At 44.4% G+C, this 21,433-nt stretch overlaps 1 protein-coding gene across 3 annotated transcripts in view; it reads left to right on the plus strand.

Moving 5' to 3' along the window:
- NFATC2 (nuclear factor of activated T cells 2) overlaps nt 1-21,433 on the plus strand; it is a 348,132-nt gene that overhangs the window by 193,931 nt on the left and 132,768 nt on the right. For all 3 annotated transcript variants that reach the window (XM_086932454.1, XM_086932452.1, XM_086932453.1), the window contains exon 6: nt 2,434-2,574. In XM_086932454.1, the coding sequence (XP_086788580.1) occupies nt 2,434-2,574 (141 nt within the window). The remainder of the gene's footprint in view (nt 1-2,433; nt 2,575-21,433) is intronic.

Below are 21,433 nucleotides of genomic sequence, written 5' to 3' on the forward strand. Positions count from 1 at the left end.
ATGTGTATCAGATTGTGCAAGTTAAGCAATTATGCCAACATAACTGCGATAGGCATCTTGTCCTTTGCCATTATGATGGCATATGCTTGTTATATGCCCCAGTGTACTTAGCTGAATGCAGCCTACATAGAGAAAATGCATAGTGCGTATGACTGGTTTGGTCGGCAAGCCACTCCTCCCTTGCACTCGAGCAGGATGTTATGTTATGTTATGTTATGTTAATTTCGATTTATATAGCGCCAAATCACCGACAGGTCTCTTAGCGCTTGCTTTGGGAACCCGTCCTGGCTTTCCCTGCGAGATAACCCCTACTGGGCATCCCCAAGGTGAAGACCAGGCATCCCATCGCGGTGGGTCGTAGTGGAGATTAAGCAAGCTGTTGGCCAGAGTTGCAGAGTGTGAACCCATGATTCGAGTAGGCACCGAGGCGAGAATTATCGAGTCCGTGGACATTTTTGAGCTCAAGACCCTGCCGCGTCGGGAATTGAACCCTGGTCCCGGGTCTGACCTCTGCATCAGGGTCTACCTCCTCTAACCAGTGAGCCACACTTCTCATACTACAGGACCGTCCACCCGCCAGCCCGCCCCCCAACGAAACCCTGCTTTCTGCTTTCTCGGAGTGCGAGAATCAGAAACATAAAATGGTATTTATGTTTCTGCTTCTCGCACTGCGAGAAAACAGCGGGCGACGCTCCTCCGTCGACATGAAGGAGCCGTCCCTGCCTTCATGACCCACAAATTGCTCCCGTATCACCTCAGTTGGTTCTTCATTGCAGTTTGCAATTGTAGCAGCTCTATTCTGAATTAAGTTTCCCTTTGTCCAACAACGGTTTAAAATCTGACATTCATTAAGGATTAATATATAATTATTATGCCACATATATGCAAGTCAATACCTATCCCCTCACAAGTTACTAGATGTTCAGAAGGTAAACTGAAGTTTGGGAGAACGTTTTAAACAGAGGTGTCACTCCTAACCTATCACCTTAGTATTACTTTTAGTTAGGCAATGTAAGCTTAGCTGGAGATGTAAACCTTGTAACACCATAATGGCTTCAGAGCCTCTTTGTATTATAGGATTCATCCCAATTCTCAACCAATTAAAGCTCATGTTACATTTACTTTCCTAAAAAATGCGCTAATATTCATTAGTATATAGATCTTTCAAAGTATTCCCTGAAATAAACATATTCTGCCATTTTATCACAGTCACTGTTGCCTGGAATTATACTCTTGCACCTTAGGGTGTGATGCCACTTTATTGCTGGGAACATCAGAACATAATGTCTCCAGCGAAATTGGAGCAGGAGCGTGAGGTGCAACAAGTAATATAGTTCAAAAATGATTATTACTCACTCCAACATTATCCAATGTTTATATCACCCATAAGGAGCAGTCTTTCATCATAAGTAGGCTTTTCCTTCCATCTAATGATATTCCATGTCTCTTTCCCTGTAGAAAACCTATGCTAGACTCAGGCATACACCCTGGCACCTTGGCGCTAAGGTGTGTGCCTTGTGCACGGCATATGAAATCAGCGCCAGCGCTAGGGAGAGGGGAGGAGAGTGCCAGTTCTCTATGAATCTGGGCCCAAGGCTCACCAGGTCCTATGTTAAGTTCAGAGGCATGGTCTTTGTGGGTCACATACACTGTATTTACATTCGTAGAGTCCCACAAACCTTCCGAGGGCAGAATATTTGTAGGTGGACACTAGCACATAAGAGGGAATTTCACACCATATAAAATCTGAAAATTACCTCTAGTTGAGCTTAATTTCCCCTAAAGAATATCCAACTATTTTGATAAAATATAAACAGAGGGCTCCGATTCACAGAACTAACTTTTAGACAAAATCCTAAACTTACCTATTTTGGTATTCACAGAATGCATTTAGTAATAATAAAGTTAGGATTTCGTCTTAAATCTGTCTTAAGTCTGTCTTAAGTCTGTCCTAAGTTTGTCTTAAGTTTGTCTTAAGTCTATCTTAAGTCTGTCTTAAATCTGTCCTACTACTTTTGGTATTCACAGAAGGCATTTAGTAGTAGTAAAGTTAGGATTTTGTCTTAAGTTTGACTTAAGTTTGACTTAAGACAGTCTTAAGACAGTCTTAAGACAAACTTAAGACAAACTTAGGACAGACTTACGACAGACTTAGGACAAACTTTAGATAGACTAAAGACAGACTTAAGACAGACTTAAGACAGACTTAAGACAAACTTAGGACAGACTTAAGTCAGACTTAAGACAGAACTAAAGACAGACTTAAGACAAAATCCTAACTTTACTACTACTTAATGCCTTCTGTGAATACCAAAAGTAGTAAGTTTAGGATTTTGTCTTAAGTTAGATCTGTGAATCGGGCCCCAGGAAATCACATAAAGTACTTTTTATGGTAAACATAAAATAATCAATTCAGTTATTTCTTTTCCATAGCACAACGATCAGCTCATGAACTTCCGATGGTTGAAAGACAGGACATAGATAACTGTTTGGTTTATGGTGGACAACAGATGATCTTGACCGGACAAAATTTCACATCGGAGTCCAAAGTTGTATTTACAGAAAAGACCTCAGGTAAGTCAGAATTAGAACTAATTATTTACTTCATGAATTAGTTTTGTACAATATGAATACACGGCAATTCCTAACCCTGATGCTAGGATACAAATGAATACTGTAATTTAGTTATCGATAACAAATATACTTTAAAAATAAATGTAAAGACTATAGGAAAGCAGATGGAAAAACACGAACATGTACATTTCAAATAGAAAAGGCATGCTTTTCAAGAATAGCCTCATGATGTGTGCAACTCTGATATGTTGAGTTTATGCAGTGCCCCACCACAGAATTCAACATAACAGCAATAGTGATATAGATGGTGTACAAATATTAGCAATATGCATTTTCCTAAATAATGGCTGACTATTTAAAACAACTTTGCGAAGGGTGAAACAATGTTCTTTAGATAGAAGCATTGAAAATATCAATTTGTTTGGGTTCTTGATGTAGCAGTCAAGAGAATGGACACGGTGTAAAAGAGTGCTTTGACGAGAATGGAAATAAATTTGAGTGACCAGTCAAAATCTGAGTTATATAAGTCTGAGTTTAAGTCTTCAGAAGCATTTGTATCTTAGTTGTGTAGGTTTGGAGAATCTGGATAAAATGTATTAGTGCCAAGAAATTTATCTTATGTGGATTTTATGAAATTCTTGCATGGATTGGCTCTCATGGTTGGAAACCCCTTGTGTAACATACGGTTTACTCTGAGGAGTGTATATGAAAGTTTTTTTTTATTTCAGTAATTTTTTATTGAAAGAAAGTTTATAACTGTATATTTATATGTCTATCCCACATTAACTATGAACCTTTTTCACAAGAGCATGCTGTCAAGCCTGACCTCATCCTTAACCATTTAAATCAAAACACCAGCCACAGACAGGATGATCTGTGGAGAGGGACTTACTAGGATGTATGGTACAGTTAGATTTAAAGGCTTTTGTGAAGTTGAGAGCTATAAGCATGACTAAGCAAGACTATTACAATTTGCCCGGAATTGAGGTGATAGGTGATGAATTCACAGTGCTTTTTTCGAGATTTGTTGGACATTAAGACGTAGGGTCTATGGTCCATGCATCGAGTAAAATGTAGTAAACAATATGACACCAAAATAACAAAACGCCAAACAGATATGATTTGGTAACCTATGCAAAATTTGACACTGACCATGATGGAGCACAGCTGGATACACTTACCAGGGTAGTCCCGGTCAAAGACTTTAACTTCTGACTATATTCCTTTAACCGGTTCCATGCTGGTGACGGAACCGCTCCGTCACCAGCCTCAGACGCGCTGTGCTGGCAATTGCGCGCCTGTGCTGAGCGTTCCATTGAGGGAGCGAGGCCGTGACGGAACCGTTCCGTCACAAGCACAGCGCGCCCGAGGCTCATGATGGAGCGGTTCCGTCACGAGCATAGGAGCGCCGCGCGGCCTTCCCCTCCCCCTTAGCGCTGCGGTGGTAAGTCTCATCCATAACAGGAGTGCACATGGGGTCACAGAATATCAGCGATTTTATTACCTAAAATGAGAGTGATAAGAGCAACTGATTCCCTCCGAAATATAGATCACATGAGAGTTCACACAGATGAAAGAGAGAAAGCTAGTGGCATGAGTAATCACAGAGTCTATTCAGATGGCCAACATTTGTCCCTCACTAACTCATTTATCATTTAATTTTTAGCTTCTTATTATCAAGGGAAATGATAAGGGTGGAGCACTTCTCCCAACATCTTTGTGCCACCTCAGAAGGTTTAGTGTTAGAGTGTATTGGGAATGTGAAAAGGCACAGCTCCACAACAAACTCTATTGCCTCCCACTATAACCAGTAAGCAGTTGTCAGAGGTGGAGTTTCTCACTCTGGACATCAGCACAGCTACTGTCTGTGGGCCCTAGATATTGCGCTATTTGTCTGCTGATTCTGTAGTGTTCCATTCCCACAGAGAAGTGTAAGTAAGGCATTCTATGTGCTTTAGCTTTTGACTGTGATTCTCCTAGGTGGATATTGTCGACTGTGGGTATTTAATGTGTAGTATTTTGGTCTGGCTTACTGGGCCAGGCACCCACCAAGAAGCCTGCAGGTCACATGATCAAATGCTAGATGTATTCAATCAACTTTTATCTCTCTTAGGTTGATAATAGAGTATCGTTCTGATAACTAACAATAGCACCATTTTTCCACACTTTGCAACAGTTCCATTGGTGGGAAGTCCTGGATCCAAAACCGGTGAACTGATAAAGCAATGGACGGACCATTATATTTGGCAGGGCTGACTAAATTATGCAATAAAAAAAGACAGATGAAGCAGATAAATTTGGAACTTTCTGTGGCAGAATATTTTGCCATTTTGTTATTTTATTTGACTATTATACTGTTTGGGCAAAGAGTTCACTTTATTAATCCCAGATTGACAATGGAACACCAATCAGCAACTGACAGGTAACCAGTAAATCTGTGCATGGGGCACACAGCTAGCTTTTTAGTAATTTTAGACCCGCTTGAGCTAAAGATATTTTTTCATAAAATCGACAAATTAGGAAGCAGATGGTAAATTATGTGGCACCAGTGCAGTAAATCAAGAACTATGGTGTAAATTCCACAGCTGAAGAATCTCAGAATTCCAGGGGAGCTGGTTATATCAATAGTCATCAATATGTTTTATTGCCTGTGCTTTTACTACATATATTTTTTACTCTGCAAGACACTAAGGTTTCTCTCTGTCAGCCAGTCCCCTTTAACCCCGTCACTTTACACAAACTGTTAAAGAGATTTAAAGTAGTTAAAAGGTCTTCAGGTTCTAGTATCAGAAACATGCTGCTAGGCAAATTTTTGCTAAAGGTGCCATTTACCACCATGGTATCTAAGGTAATTATGTGTTGACTTTATTTCCTTTTTTTACTGTCAGTCCTCTATTTCCACAGCAAACAGAAAAGTCTGTATTTTCTCTAAATTGAAAAAATAGTGAAAAGTGATTTTTTACGGCCTCAACCACTACCACCCGTGAGCTTCATGTAATCCAGCTCCTTACACTCAAAGTTAGATAATTAGATCCGAATTTACTGACACTGCACTTTCGTGATGCAAACCAGCACAGAATGTTGGGGTGGGATTTACTTTCCAACGCAAATAACGATTTGCTTTGGAAATTTCCCTAAAGTAAGCAAGGTAGCACTGTGTGCTACTTTGCGTCTAAGGGACTTAACCGGGGGTGGTACATGGGTGCTTCCATGCAACCACCCATGGTTGTCAACATTGGTAGACAGGGATTTGCACAACAAAATATGTCTCCTCGAGGCAGACATAACAGTGGATCAACTTTTAAAAGACCTGGCATACTCCTAACTTTGCATGGACTTAGTGCTTAATTTGTAAGAAGATAAGTGTCAGGGCTCTCTTCAGGAGCCCACTGCAGCTTCCATCCACCACACATTACCCTGTCATTCTGCCAATGATAGTAACAACACAGCTACTAACCGTCACACTCCTACAAGTGTGACAATTCGGACTATTTCAGGCCCCCAAAGCTATAAGAATAGCTTGCCGGCAGGTAAAAGTGATTTTTAATTAATATAGCATTAATAACTAACTGTTGTGGTCATCCCTTAATTATTTAGAGAGCACCGCCTTGTGGCAGCTTTCCCCAAGAGCCATGTGCTGACAATTATGTGCCTGTGCTGCACACCAGAAACCACCGGCTCAAATTAAGCACTGCATGTGCTGCACAATACAGCATATGTATGAAGTGGTAAACTATGATGCAAGTGTGTGTACATTGGTACATGGCAGCCGAAAGTGTGCCAGTGGTGGGGAGAGAAATAGACAGTAATAGCTTAGCAGACATGGTGCTGTTTTTCTCTTACCCTTCTAAGCAAAGCAGAGCAGCAACTTTGGTTGCTGCCTCTTTGGCTGCTTGCTTCACTGTGTTGCTCTAAAACGTATTAAATCTGTCTCTTAGTATGGTATTGTATCCTTGTGACAAAAATGTGTGACGGTTTCAGAGTGGCACCTATCTGCCAAAGCCATGACTCTTTAAGTTTCAGTATTTTAAACACCGTTAACAGTGGCGTAGCTAGGACTTTTGGTGGGGGTTGGTGCTGGCGATCGATTCCTGCATTAGCCGGCTGCGCGCCTGCAGGAAAGAGCGGGGAGGAGGGTAGTGCCCATAAAACTTGAGCCACCCTGGGTGTACCACCCACCCGCACCCACCTTGCTACACCGCTGACCGTTAAATCTATGTAGAATACACAACCATTGAATCTACACTTCATATTTCTGTTTTTCATGGAGACAAAAATATCCGAGTGACAGCTCACAATATGTTGTGTGTGTGTTTTTTTTGTATTTGCTTTGTTTCTAGTCTTCAGTAGTAAATATAGACAAAATAGAAACGCCTCAGGGATATCCCAGGAAAACACTGCAAAACAGGAAACATCTACTGACGCCAAATACAAACGACTGGGAAACAGAGTTGCCATGGTTGTATAAAAAAAACGTATTGAGATGAAGCCAGCGTTTTGGAAGGTTTCCCCATATTACTCAACATCTTGCAATGTTACAGCTGGTAAATCCTCGCTGAATCAGTCCTTCTCCACTGGCTCGACTCCGCTGGCATGCCTAGCGTCTGGGGGTGCATAGAAGCAGGCCTGCTCCTTGTTACGGCGCTTTGATATGTCAGTGTTTAAAGGGATTCTCTTACGAAATTCATCTGGAAGACGCATTTTGCCGCGCAAGACGCCCCCCACACCTGTTAAATCCAGCCGATGAGCGTGGGAGATGGAATTCCCCCATTCGGCCGCTGAGTCACAGCATATGTGACTCATTTTACAAGTAGGAGTTTTCTCCTTAGAGTTAATTCAGAGTTCAGCCTCTGATATACAGTTAAATAAGAATAGAGAGAAACTGAACTATAGATCAATCCTGTAATTAATGTTTATCATGATTACCCAAAAAGCTTCCTCTGTTGCTTCTTTTATTTATTTTTTACGAATGCCATTTAAATATACATGTCTGAAGATGTTTTCAGGAAAGTTACCAGGTTACTATTCACTGTTACTGGGGACACTTCTGTTCCCATTTGGCTTCCATGTGAAAAATCAGTACATACCTTTAGTGGATTTGTAAAGGTTTATTGCCCCAGTTAGCTAGCCATACCCAAATGGAAAAAAAACGCTGTGAAGCAGATGCACTGATTTTGCAACTGACTGCATAATTGGTTGTATGTTTATTCAGAGTCATTGGCTAGACTTAAGTACCATGGCAACATAGGAAGGGTGTGGCTAGATGACAGTGGTGATCCACAAAATGTGCGATTGTTGCATATCTGTTCATAGGTTTATAAAAGTCAGATACGGTAAAATGAATTTTCACATTTCCAAAGGCTGTGTAGTGTAATTGATGGACTACACATGTAGTTGATTGTGTTATATTGTAGTTAGGTTTTGACCCATTCTCATCTCCTTAATCAAAAAAATGTGATGACCTTTCTCTGTAATACATTAAAAAAATATATGATAGGTACGACTTAAAGTCAGCCGTAGAGAAGGCGTCCTGTGCCCAGGAGGCAGGGTGCAGCATATTAAGAGTGTAGACATGTAAGTACAAGCTTATATATCCCTATACTGTCTTTACCATTAAAGTACACTATAAGTGTTAGGCGGTCCATTGGATAACATGGGACTTGCACCAGGGGAACCTACATTGCTAGCTCCTATATGCTACCATCTAAATATTTTGAGTTTGATTTCAAACAATGTGCCTTCTCTTCCCTGACTGAATCTGGTGTCCACAGAAAGCTGGCATGCACCCAGGTGGCACTTTAGAGGTTACCCACATGGTTGCCCCAGCTTCCCAGTGCTCCGGATAACCAGCCCGTGATTTCACGTGTCTGCTGCTGCCAAGGCAGGTTTCTGACCTCCTGCCAGGCAAGGTGTTCACTCCCAGAAGTCAGGATCAAAGGCTGGGCAGGAAGGTCACACCTCCCCCCTCCCCAGCAGGTTAGTGAAGTGACACAGAGCTTCAAAATCTGTTTTACCTCTGATATGCATCTGTGCTGTCTCCCTGAGGAAGACACAGCCCTATCCTTGCCACAGGCGTGCTAGCACCCGAGCAAGGTGTGAAATGAGGTATGCTAGAGGTATACACCTCCAGAAAGACTGGCCACACCTCCAGGTTGAGCAGCATGATCTGTAGCCCACAAAACATAATTGTGCCATCTTTAGGAGGGCCTGAAATAAAGGGTTCTGGGGTAAAAGGTGGCCTACACCACTGGATTTGGTCACCTCAGGGGTGGACTAGCTGCAGAGCCTAGCTGTCCATTAGCTGCTTGGCCCCACACCCTAAGTCTCCTAAATCTATGATTTAAGGGACCCCTCCCAGACACAAGGACCTCGGACTGAACAACATACTTCAAGGAAGGACCGAGAGGAGACGAGTTTCACCAAGAACAGAGCTTTGCTCACAGCACCAAATCTAAAGAGGGATACTTTGGCCCTGAGGCAACAGACTTGGAAATGAATTAATCCTCGTCCTTGGCTAAAAGTCAACACTCCAAAAGAGAGGGACCCTTGTGGGATCAGAAGCACCCTTAGTCTCCCCTGCCCCACCAGTCCCCTGCAAACTGCAGGTAAAAACCTTCATCGGATTCAAAGATTTGCTTGCCAATGGGGCCACCGAGGGATTTCCCAAATCCAGGTGGTCAAGTGCATTGTAGGAGTTGTAGTCCCACCTGTCCTGAAGTTTCAGGCCTCTATGTCACTTCCTCAGACCTAGTGATGTTCCAGAAGTTTTTCGTTGTGCTTACCACTGCTATGACTTGCTGGTCACCAACCTGGTAACCGACCCCCACACTTGATGCTGCAGCTACAGAAAACACTGTGCAATCATCATCCGAAGTCAGGAACTGTGTATCTATGGTGTTTTTTTCATTTTGTTTGGCCTTAAGCCTATGAGAATTCCAAGTAACTCGACTTGCAAGTGACTGATTGTCACTAGTGGATTTTGCCATTAACCGCAGTGTTATTCTGTCTATGTATTTTTCTGCACTGATTTAATATTGCTTCAAAAATCTATATCTCTAGTTATTTCTATGATATTTGATTTGTTATGGTGTCTAAATTAGGATAACAATGCACTCTATTTTTATGAATTAGTGTCAGATTACTCTGAAGTCGTGTCAATTACTTATCATCGATCTTGGTAGTCCGAAATGCTTAACACATGTTCCTTTAATAAGGCCTGACTGGGCAGTCTTTGCCACTCTACCAGGACTGAGCTAAGGATTTATTGGTGTTAATCCAAGGACATTCTATGGGGTATTTGGATGATATTACATTGTAAGGCCAACCACGCCTACCATAAAACACTCCGCAGCCCTACATATATACTATCTTTCTCCACTTCATTTCTCCAACCTGTTGATTTTCTGGTGTATGTTAAGACTTAGAACTTGAAAGGGACACAGCAAAAAAATCAAAAGTTATTCAAATCTAACATTTAGCAACCACAAGCTAAACAAATCAAAAAGGCTATTACACCAATGTAACTCAATTGCATAGAGAGTACTGGATCAAACAACGGACAGGTCACACTATTATTATGTCCTCAGATATCAGTAGTGATAACTTCATAGAAAGTCTTATGCATATATAAATGATGAAATGCCTCCACACAAGGTATGAAATAACAGTGCTGCAGCAGCTGCCCTCTTGCATTAAGGGATCAACATGAGAATTCTTCAGAGCTCAGCATATATCAGCACTAAAATATCTATTTTAAATATATAAAAAATGCAGCTTCTTTGGTTGAAATATCAGCTTCCATGTTTCAATTATTTTACCCTGAAATACCAAAATTTAATTTTGGGCAAATAATGTTGTCTTTTTCATGAAAGCCAGTTATCATCGGTTTCAAAATGCCAGATGTTTTCATTATTAGCAAATAAATATTTGGTGCTATTTTCACATAAGGACAGATTGACCATATTCTGCCTTTCATGCCATTTATGAACACCTTCATCAAATACCAGGGATGTCCATCCTACAGCAATGATTTTCACCACCCTAAATCAAGGATACCATTGTTTCATCAGGTCATGATCAGGTCATCATTTTACACCTAAGAGTTACAATTATGTCAAGACCACCAGCACTATGCCAAGGAAGGGCTTAACTATGTAAGAGATGTCCAGCATGCTACCAATAATGGCCATGATGATTATGAGGAATGGGGTACGCACCATTTAATACTTCTAGCTTTTTCAGTTTTTGAACTGAATGCCTCTATCTTGGAAAATGATATGCAGGAGTAGTGGGCAGGGTGGAGTGATGATGTGTCACACTAGGGTTGGATAAAGGTGCTTATCTCCTAGAACTTTCCAACCCCACATAAAAACCCCTGCACAAGGAGAGACTTTTCAAAAGTCTAGACCTGGGGGAAGCGATGATGGACCAATGCCCAGCTGGAAGAGCAAAGACCTCACTCTTACAGAGACAGACTTCAGGACTTGGACTTCAGCTGGCACCCAGAGACTAGGATTTGTTTCTATATGGCCAGTGGCAGTGGTCGCCCTATAACTTCTAGGGGACAGTTGAGAGATTGACTTACTGGGGGAAACCCCGGAGGGATCTGGATAGGATATTCTGTGGACTGGTTCTGCAATAGTGTGACCTCCAGATGAATGGGGCCACTGGCGTTCTCTGACCCAGGTGCTTTGCAAGTAATCAGAGGACATGTAGAATGCAGGAAAGGAGGACACACCTGTCTGGGGTCCTGGGCATGATGCTGAAGAAAAATCCAGGCCCAGGAAAAAATGATGGGTGCCCAAGCTGGAGATAGGTTCTGTGTGAAGAGGTAGAGCAGTAAATATCTGGTTCCCCAAGGATTACAAACATTTAAAGGCCCAGGGCCTGAAGATTTCACACTTGGCGGCTAGAGCGTACCACCGTGAGCAAATAAAACCAAACTCCTCCAATCACATTTGGCCCAAAGGGTACCAAGATAACCAGGAGAGAATTTTGGTCCCCAGGGAAACTAGCCAGCATCAAACATGTTTGATCTCCTCTCACATGCTCCACCAAATGTCTCCAAGGACCACTATCTTCCCGGGGACCAACGCAGAAGAAAATTGCATCGGGCCTGTATATGTCCCCCTCTCATGGTGGTTAAAAATAAAGTGTTTTGTGGTGCCCCAGAGAGGGAAGCAGCATGTCCCGTAACTGTGTTTGGTGGTTACAAGAAATAGATCAGCTCCCCACAGGGGCCCCAGAGTAAAATGTTATAAAAACAGTTGTGTGCCGCCCAAGGGGATACATTGATGACGGTGGTAGAGGTTTCTGGTTATACCAATCACTTCTGGAGCTGAGGGGTTTAGCCCATTGACGCTTGAATGCAGGAATCCCTTTTAGTAGGTACTAAAGCTGCTTCGTAGCAAGTGTAAAAGTTGAAAAACGACTCATGCATCCTGTTGGTTGAAACTATAAATGCTTTATTGACAAAGACAAAGTTAACACTGAATGATGATATATCTTCATGAAGGTCAAGAACATGCTTTACTGACAACAATACAGTAACAGTGAATTTGTGCATGTCATAAAAAAGTCATTGAAATGCTACATTGATAATCAAAAAATTAACAGAGCTTCACTACATGTCTTTAGAAATGTAATTGTAAGATGGCATCATTCTTAGTGATTTTAATCTATTGATAACTACAGTACATTATATTGTGTTTGGTATTTGGGGAGTATTGTGGTTTTAGGGTTTAGTATGAACTGTTACGAATATACAAGCATGTATCTATATGTAAATTAATGTGTTGTATTGAGTTGGGTGTGTGTACTAAAGTACTTTTCCTTTTTATAAGTAAATTCATGCAGAATAATGATTTACTTGGGTTTGGTTGCTCTTGCCTCTGCAATGGGGTATTAGCCCATGAAACAGATAGCCACGAATGCACATGAGTTGTGGGGATCATCAGGGCAGTGTGAACTTCCCCCCCTAACCATATGCATACCACCTATCCACCCATCATAAACACACATGTACGCACATCCTTTCATGGTCACATGTACATATACTAATTCCTTGCACCCAAGTCTTACAGTGGCGGACAATGTTTGCCCTGTTTGAAATAGTATCTTCCACATTTTGAGCAGGATGCGTCCCCATAACCAAAGATACACTAGTTTTTCACCTGAGGCTGGCACATCAGCCATGTGGCTATCCCATTTTGGTTGAACCTCATTAATGCTTCCTTAACTCAGGGAGTTGTTTATGAATATTTGAAAGTAGGACAAGTCAGATTGAGGCTCCAAAAAGCGAGGATCAGACCCAGAATATCTCAAAACTACAGTTAAGCTGCCTGACCTCTCGTCCAGCTTCAGAGGTACATGTAGCACAGACACTGCAAGACTAAAATAGTGGATAGTACCTGCATACTCTAGATAAAGTACATTAATGCCTCCTCATCTCCTAGACCTCTCCTTTGATGCTGTGAACCATGATGCTTTCCTAACATTTGCAGGGACTGGTTGTGCATCAAGTGCATAGTCCTCCTTTGATTCCCATCTTTCCTACAAAATTGGAGACAATACATTAAAGTCAACATCTTATTCTCCAATGCAGCAGTGTGTCCCCCAAAGCTCAATAGTCTCACCAACAATCATCAACATCTAAAGAGGACTCCTTGCTCTCATCCTCAAATCCCCACACATCAACTGTGTAGATGACACACATACTACATAAAAATCTTCTCCAGAAAATTCACAGGTGGTGGCCAAATCATCATTGCGATTCAAACTTCAATGAATCTACCACCTGAAACTCAACCTGTTAAGAACATAATTCCTCCTCATCACGACCCCAACTGAAGAGAGTGTCTAAGGCTACACACCTGCCTTCTTTTTTGTTATGTAATTTGATATAAAATTACATTATTTTAAATAACAGGTTAGTTCTTGTAAAAATATTAACATGGATGAGGACATCTATGTCTACATCTGTCTGTACAACTACCATTGACATGGTGCCGACAGCCACACACCTCTTTAGTTCTTGTTTATTTGAACCCCACTAGCAACTCAGCGAAAATCCGTTCCTTTACAGATGTGCAGTGTTATGCTGTCAAAAAATGTGCATATATTTACAACAAGGGGTGGTGAGGGACAGAGTCTCTGAATTAAGCAGAAAGCTCTCACCCAGTCAAGAGATCAGGGCTAGATCCAACACCGTTTTTTCGCTCACTGCACCATCCCAGTTTCAGAACCTGGCTGTATGCAAATTAGTCTGTTCCTGTCCCAGTGCATGATGGGAACAGGGCAAACCAAACTACAAAAGCCAATTCTTACACTGGGAAGGAAACAAGCTCCCGGGGACCGGTTTCTGGCATTACAGCCGTCTTCGGCCCGGTTTGCTTGAATCCTGATGGTGCAATGAGCAAGGGTCTCACATCTGAGAATACCCTTCCACGCTTAGGGTGGACAAAAATATTTACAACAAGGGGTGGTGAGGGACAGAGTCTCTGAATTAAGCAGAAAGCTCTCACCCAGTCAAGAGATCAGGGCTAGATCCAACACCGTTTTTTCGCTCACTGCACCATCCCAGTTTCAGAACCTGGCTGTATGCAAATTAGTCTGTTCCTGTCCCAGTGCATGATGGGAACAGGGCAAACCAAACTACAAAAGCCAATTCTTACACTGGGAAGGAAACAAGCTCCCGGGGACCGGTTTCTGGCATTACAGCCGTCTTCGGCCCGGTTTGCTTGAATCCTGATGGTGCAATGAGCAAGGGTCTCACATCTGAGAATACCCTTCCACGCTTAGGGTGGACAAAAATATTTACAACAAGGGGTGGTGAGGGACAGAGTCTCTGAATTAAGCAGAAAGCTCTCACCCAGTCAAGAGATCAGGGCTAGATCCAACACCGTTTTTTCGCTCACTGCACCATCCCAGTTTCAGAACCTGGCTGTATGCAAATTAGTCTGTTCCTGTCCCAGTGCATGATGGGAACAGGGCAAACCAAACTACAAAAGCCAATTCTTACACTGGGAAGGAAACAAGCTCCCGGGGACCGGTTTCTGGCATTACAGCCGTCTTCGGCCCGGTTTGCTTGAATCCTGATGGTGCAATGAGCAAGGGTCTCACATCTGAGAATACCCTTCCACGCTTAGGGTGGACAAAAATATTTACAACAAGGGGTGGTGAGGGACAGAGTCTCTGAATTAAGCAGAAAGCTCTCACCCAGTCAAGAGATCAGGGCTAGATCCAACACCGTTTTTTCGCTCACTGCACCATCCCAGTTTCAGAACCTGGCTGTATGCAAATTAGTCTGTTCCTGTCCCAGTGCATGATGGGAACAGGGCAAACCAAACTACAAAAGCCAATTCTTACACTGGGAAGGAAACAAGCTCCCGGGGACCGGTTTCTGGCATTACAGCCGTCTTCGGCCCGGTTTGCTTGAATCCTGATGGTGCAATGAGCAAGGGTCTCACATCTGAGAATACCCTTCCACGCTTAGGGTGGACAAAAATATTTACAACAAGGGGTGGTGAGGGACAGAGTCTCTGAATTAAGCAGAAAGCTCTCACCCAGTCAAGAGATCAGGGCTAGATCCAACACCGTTTTTTCGCTCACTGCACCATCCCAGTTTCAGAACCTGGCTGTATGCAAATTAGTCTGTTCCTGTCCCAGTGCATGATGGGAACAGGGCAAACCAAACTACAAAAGCCAATTCTTACACTGGGAAGGAAACAAGCTCCCGGGGACCGGTTTCTGGCATTACAGCCGTCTTCGGCCCGGTTTGCTTGAATCCTGATGGTGCAATGAGCAAGGGTCTCACATCTGAGAATACCCTTCCACGCTTAGGGTGGACAAAAATATTTACAACAAGGGGTGGTGAGGGACAGAGTCTCTGAATTAAGCAGAAAGCTCTCACCCAGTCAAGAGATCAGGGCTAGATCCAACACCGTTTTTTCGCTCACTGCACCATCCCAGTTTCAGAACCTGGCTGTATGCAAATTAGTCTGTTCCTGTCCCAGTGCATGATGGGAACAGGGCAAACCAAACTACAAAAGCCAATTCTTACACTGGGAAGGAAACAAGCTCCCGGGGACCGGTTTCTGGCATTACAGCCGTCTTCGGCCCGGTTTGCTTGAATCCTGATGGTGCAATGAGCAAGGGTCTCACATCTGAGAATACCCTTCCACGCTTAGGGTGGACAAAAATATTTACAACAAGGGGTGGTGAGGGACAGAGTCTCTGAATTAAGCAGAAAGCTCTCACCCAGTCAAGAGATCAGGGCTAGATCCAACACCGTTTTTTCGCTCACTGCACCATCCCAGTTTCAGAACCTGGCTGTATGCAAATTAGTCTGTTCCTGTCCCAGTGCATGATGGGAACAGGGCAATCGATTTTGGCCACTATAGGTGTGGCAGGGTATACTCAGACATGAGTCCCTTTCTCACTGCTCCATCAGGATTCAAGCAAGCCGGGCCGAAGACGGCTGAAATGCCAGAAACCGGTCCCCGGTAGCTTGTCTCCTTTCTGGTAAAGAATTGGCTTGGTAGTTTAGTCTGCCCTGTTCCCATGATGCACTGGGCCAGGGACAGACTGATTTGCATATAGCCAGGTTCTGAGCTGGGATGGGGCAGTGAGATAAATAACGGTGATGGATCAAGCCCTGATCTTTGGACTGGGTAAGAGTGGTCTGCTCAATTCAGACACTCTGTTCATCACCACCCCCTTTTGTAAATCGATTTTGGCCACTATAGGTGTGGCAGGGTATACTCAGACATGAGTCCCTTTCTCACTGCTCCATCAGGATTCAAGCAAGCCGGGCCGAAGACGGCTGAAATGCCAGAAACCGGTCCCCGGTAGCTTGTCTCCTTTCTGGTAAAGAATTGGCTTGGTAGTTTAGTCTGCCCTGTTCCCATGATGCACTGGGCCAGGGACAGACTGATTTGCATATAGCCAGGTTCTGAGCTGGGATGGGGCAGTGAGATAAATAACGGTGATGGATCAAGCCCTGATCTTTGGACTGGGTAAGAGTGGTCTGCTCAATTCAGACACTCTGTTCATCACCACCCCCTTTTGTAAATCGATTTTGGCCACTATAGGTGTGGCAGGGTATACTCAGACATGAGTCCCTTTCTCACTGCTCCATCAGGATTCAAGCAAGCCGGGCCGAAGACGGCTGAAATGCCAGAAACCGGTCCCCGATAGCTTGTCTCCTTTCTGGTAAAGAATTGGCTTGGTAGTTTAGTCTGCCCTGTTCCCATGATGCACTGGGCCAGGGACAGACTGATTTGCATATAGCCAGGTTCTGAGCTGGGATGGGGCAGTGAGATAAATAACGGTGATGGATCAAGCCCTGATCTTTGGACTGGGTAAGAGTGGTCTGCTCAATTCAGACACTCTGTTCATCACCACCCCCTTTTGTAAATCGATTTTGGCCACTATAGGTGTGGCAGGGTATACTCAGACATGAGTCCCTTTCTCACTGCTCCATCAGGATTCAAGCAAGCCGGGCCGAAGACGGCTGAAATGCCAGAAACCGGTCCCCGGTAGCTTGTCTCCTTTCTGGTAAAGAATTGGCTTGGTAGTTTAGTCTGCCCTGTTCCCATGATGCACTGGGCCAGGGACAGACTGATTTGCATATAGCCAGGTTCTGAGCTGGGATGGGGCAGTGAGATAAATAACGGTGATGGATCAAGCCCTGATCTTTGGACTGGGTAAGAGTGGTCTGCTCAATTCAGACACTCTGTTCATCACCACCCCCTTTTGTAAATCGATTTTGGCCACTATAGGTGTGGCAGGGTATACTCAGACATGAGTCCCTTTCTCACTGCTCCATCAGGATTCAAGCAAGCCGGGCCGAAGACGGCTGAAATGCCAGAAACCGGTCCCCGGTAGCTTGTCTCCTTTCTGGTAAAGAATTGGCTTGGTAGTTTAGTCTGCCCTGTTCCCATGATGCACTGGGCCAGGGACAGACTGATTTGCATATAGCCAGGTTCTGAGCTGGGATGGGGCAGTGAGATAAATAACGGTGATGGATCAAGCCCTGATCTTTGGACTGGGTAAGAGTGGTCTGCTCAATTCAGACACTCTGTTCATCACCACCCCCTTTTGTAAATCGATTTTGGCCACTATAGGTGTGGCAGGGTATACTCAGACATGAGTCCCTTTCTCACTGCTCCATCAGGATTCAAGCAAGCCGGGCCGAAGACGGCTGAAATGCCAGAAACCGGTCCCCGGTAGCTTGTCTCCTTTCTGGTAAAGAATTGGCTTGGTAGTTTAGTCTGCCCTGTTCCCATGATGCACTGGGCCAGGGACAGACTGATTTGCATATAGCCAGGTTCTGAGCTGGGATGGGGCAGTGAGATAAATAACGGTGATGGATCAAGCCCTGATCTTTGGACTGGGTAAGAGTGGTCTGCTCAATTCAGACACTCTGTTCATCACCACCCCCTTTTGTAAATCGATTTTGGCCACTATAGGTGTGGCAGGGTATACTCAGACATGAGTCCCTTTCTCACTGCTCCATCAGGATTCAAGCAAGCCGGGCCGAAGACGGCTGAAATGCCAGAAACCGGTCCCCGGTAGCTTGTCTCCTTTCTGGTAAAGAATTGGCTTGGTAGTTTAGTCTGCCCTGTTCCCATGATGCACTGGGCCAGGGACAGACTGATTTGCATATAGCCAGGTTCTGAGCTGGGATGGGGCAGTGAGATAAATAACGGTGATGGATCAAGCCCTGATCTTTGGACTGGGTAAGAGTGGTCTGCTCAATTCAGACACTCTGTTCATCACCACCCCCTTTTGTAAATCGATTTTGGCCACTATAGGTGTGGCAGGGTATACTCAGACATGAGTCCCTTTCTCACTGCTCCATCAGGATTCAAGCAAGCCGGGCCGAAGACGGCTGAAATGCCAGAAACCGGTCCCCGGTAGCTTGTCTCCTTTCTGGTAAAGAATTGGCTTGGTAGTTTAGTCTGCCCTGTTCCCATGATGCACTGGGCCAGGGACAGACTGATTTGCATATAGCCAGGTTCTGAGCTGGGATGGGGCAGTGAGATAAATAACGGTGATGGATCAAGCCCTGATCTTTGGACTGGGTAAGAGTGGTCTGCTCAATTCAGACACTCTGTTCATCACCACCCCCTTTTGTAAATCGATTTTGGCCACTATAGGTGTGGCAGGGTATACTCAGACATGAGTCCCTTTCTCACTGCTCCATCAGGATTCAAGCAAGCCGGGCCGAAGACGGCTGAAATGCCAGAAACCGGTCCCCGGTAGCTTGTCTCCTTTCTGGTAAAGAATTGGCTTGGTAGTTTAGTCTGCCCTGTTCCCATGATGCACTGGGCCAGGGACAGACTGATTTGCATATAGCCAGGTTCTGAGCTGGGATGGGGCAGTGAGATAAATAACGGTGATGGATCAAGCCCTGATCTTTGGACTGGGTAAGAGTGGTCTGCTCAATTCAGACACTCTGTTCATCACCACCCCCTTTTGTAAATCGATTTTGGCCACTATAGGTGTGGCAGGGTATACTCAGACATGAGTCCCTTTCTCACTGCTCCATCAGGATTCAAGCAAGCCGGGCCGAAGACGGCTGAAATGCCAGAAACCGGTCCCCGGTAGCTTGTCTCCTTTCTGGTAAAGAATTGGCTTGGTAGTTTAGTCTGCCCTGTTCCCATGATGCACTGGGCCAGGGACAGACTGATTTGCATATAGCCAGGTTCTGAGCTGGGATGGGGCAGTGAGATAAATAACGGTGATGGATCAAGCCCTGATCTTTGGACTGGGTAAGAGTGGTCTGCTCAATTCAGACACTCTGTTCATCACCACCCCCTTTTGTAAATCGATTTTGGCCACTATAGGTGTGGCAGGGTATACTCAGACATGAGTCCCTTTCTCACTGCTCCATCAGGATTCAAGCAAGCCGGGCCGAAGACGGCTGAAATGCCAGAAACCGGTCCCCGGTAGCTTGTCTCCTTTCTGGTAAAGAATTGGCTTGGTAGTTTAGTCTGCCCTGTTCCCATGATGCACTGGGCCAGGGACAGACTGATTTGCATATAGCCAGGTTCTGAGCTGGGATGGGGCAGTGAGATAAATAACGGTGATGGATCAAGCCCTGATCTTTGGACTGGGTAAGAGTGGTCTGCTCAATTCAGACACTCTGTTCATCACCACCCCCTTTTGTAAATCGATTTTGGCCACTATAGGTGTGGCAGGGTATACTCAGACATGAGTCCCTTTCTCACTGCTCCATCAGGATTCAAGCAAGCCGGGCCGAAGACGGCTGAAATGCCAGAAACCGGTCCCCGGTAGCTTGTCTCCTTTCTGGTAAAGAATTGGCTTGGTAGTTTAGTCTGCCCTGTTCCCATGATGCACTGGGCCAGGGACAGACTGATTTGCATATAGCCAGGTTCTGAGCTGGGATGGGGCAGTGAGATAAATAACGGTGATGGATCAAGCCCTGATCTTTGGACTGGGTAAGAGTGGTCTGCTCAATTCAGACACTCTGTTCATCACCACCCCCTTTTGTAAATCGATTTTGGCCACTATAGGTGTGGCAGGGTATACTCAGACATGAGTCCCTTTCTCACTGCTCCATCAGGATTCAAGCAAGCCGGGCCGAAGACGGCTGAAATGCCAGAAACCGGTCCCCGGTAGCTTGTCTCCTTTCTGGTAAAGAATTGGCTTGGTAGTTTAGTCTGCCCTGTTCCCATGATGCACTGGGCCAGGGACAGACTGATTTGCATATAGCCAGGTTCTGAGCTGGGATGGGGCAGTGAGATAAATAACGGTGATGGATCAAGCCCTGATCTTTGGACTGGGTAAGAGTGGTCTGCTCAATTCAGACACTCTGTTCATCACCACCCCCTTTTGTAAATCGATTTTGGCCACTATAGGTGTGGCAGGGTATACTCAGACATGAGTCCCTTTCTCACTGCTCCATCAGGATTCAAGCAAGCCGGGCCGAAGACGGCTGAAATGCCAGAAACCGGTCCCCGGTAGCTTGTCTCCTTTCTGGTAAAGAATTGGCTTGGTAGTTTAGTCTGCCCTGTTCCCATGATGCACTGGGCCAGGGACAGACTGATTTGCATATAGCCAGGTTCTGAGCTGGGATGGGGCAGTGAGATAAATAACGGTGATGGATCAAGCCCTGATCTTTGGACTGGGTAAGAGTGGTCTGCTCAATTCAGACACTCTGTTCATCACCACCCCCTTTTGTAAATCGATTTTGGCCACTATAGGTGTGGCAGGGTATACTCAGACATGAGTCCCTTTCTCACTGCTCCATCAGGATTCAAGCAAGCCGGGCCGAAGACGGCTGAAATGCCAGAAACCGGTCCCCGGTAGCTTGTCTCCTTTCTGGTAAAGAATTGGCTTGGTAGTTTAGTCTGCCCTGTTCCCATGATGCACTGGGCCAGGGACAGACTGATTTGCATATAGCCAGGTTCTGAGCTGGGATGGGGCAGTGAGATAAATAACGGTGATGGATCAAGCCCTGATCTTTGGACTGGGTAAGAGTGGTCTGCTCAATTCAGACACTCTGTTCATCACCACCCCCTTTTGTAAGTCAAAAAATGTGCAGCATGTCAGTGATTAAGGTCTCAGCCAAAGGAATTGGACCACCTACTTGAACGTTTCATCATAAAGTTGAAAGTAGATCTGGGCTGATGACATGTAGACTACAACTCAAATAGTTAAAAGAAAGTGAGCATTGAAAATTCAAGGCAGAGTTTATTTTATTGGGCTGCATCCAGGAAATTACAGACTTTTTCCTTATTATTAAGCATCAGTCAAATGTAGTTAAAGCTTGCAGTGGACTTCCTAAACTTGCATCCATCACGTTGACGAAATATATTGCAGGCCAAAACAG

This window comes from Lissotriton vulgaris, chromosome 7, assembly GCF_964263255.1.
Source record: "Lissotriton vulgaris chromosome 7, aLisVul1.2, whole genome shotgun sequence".
NCBI classification, from domain to species: domain Eukaryota; kingdom Metazoa; phylum Chordata; class Amphibia; order Caudata; family Salamandridae; genus Lissotriton; species Lissotriton vulgaris.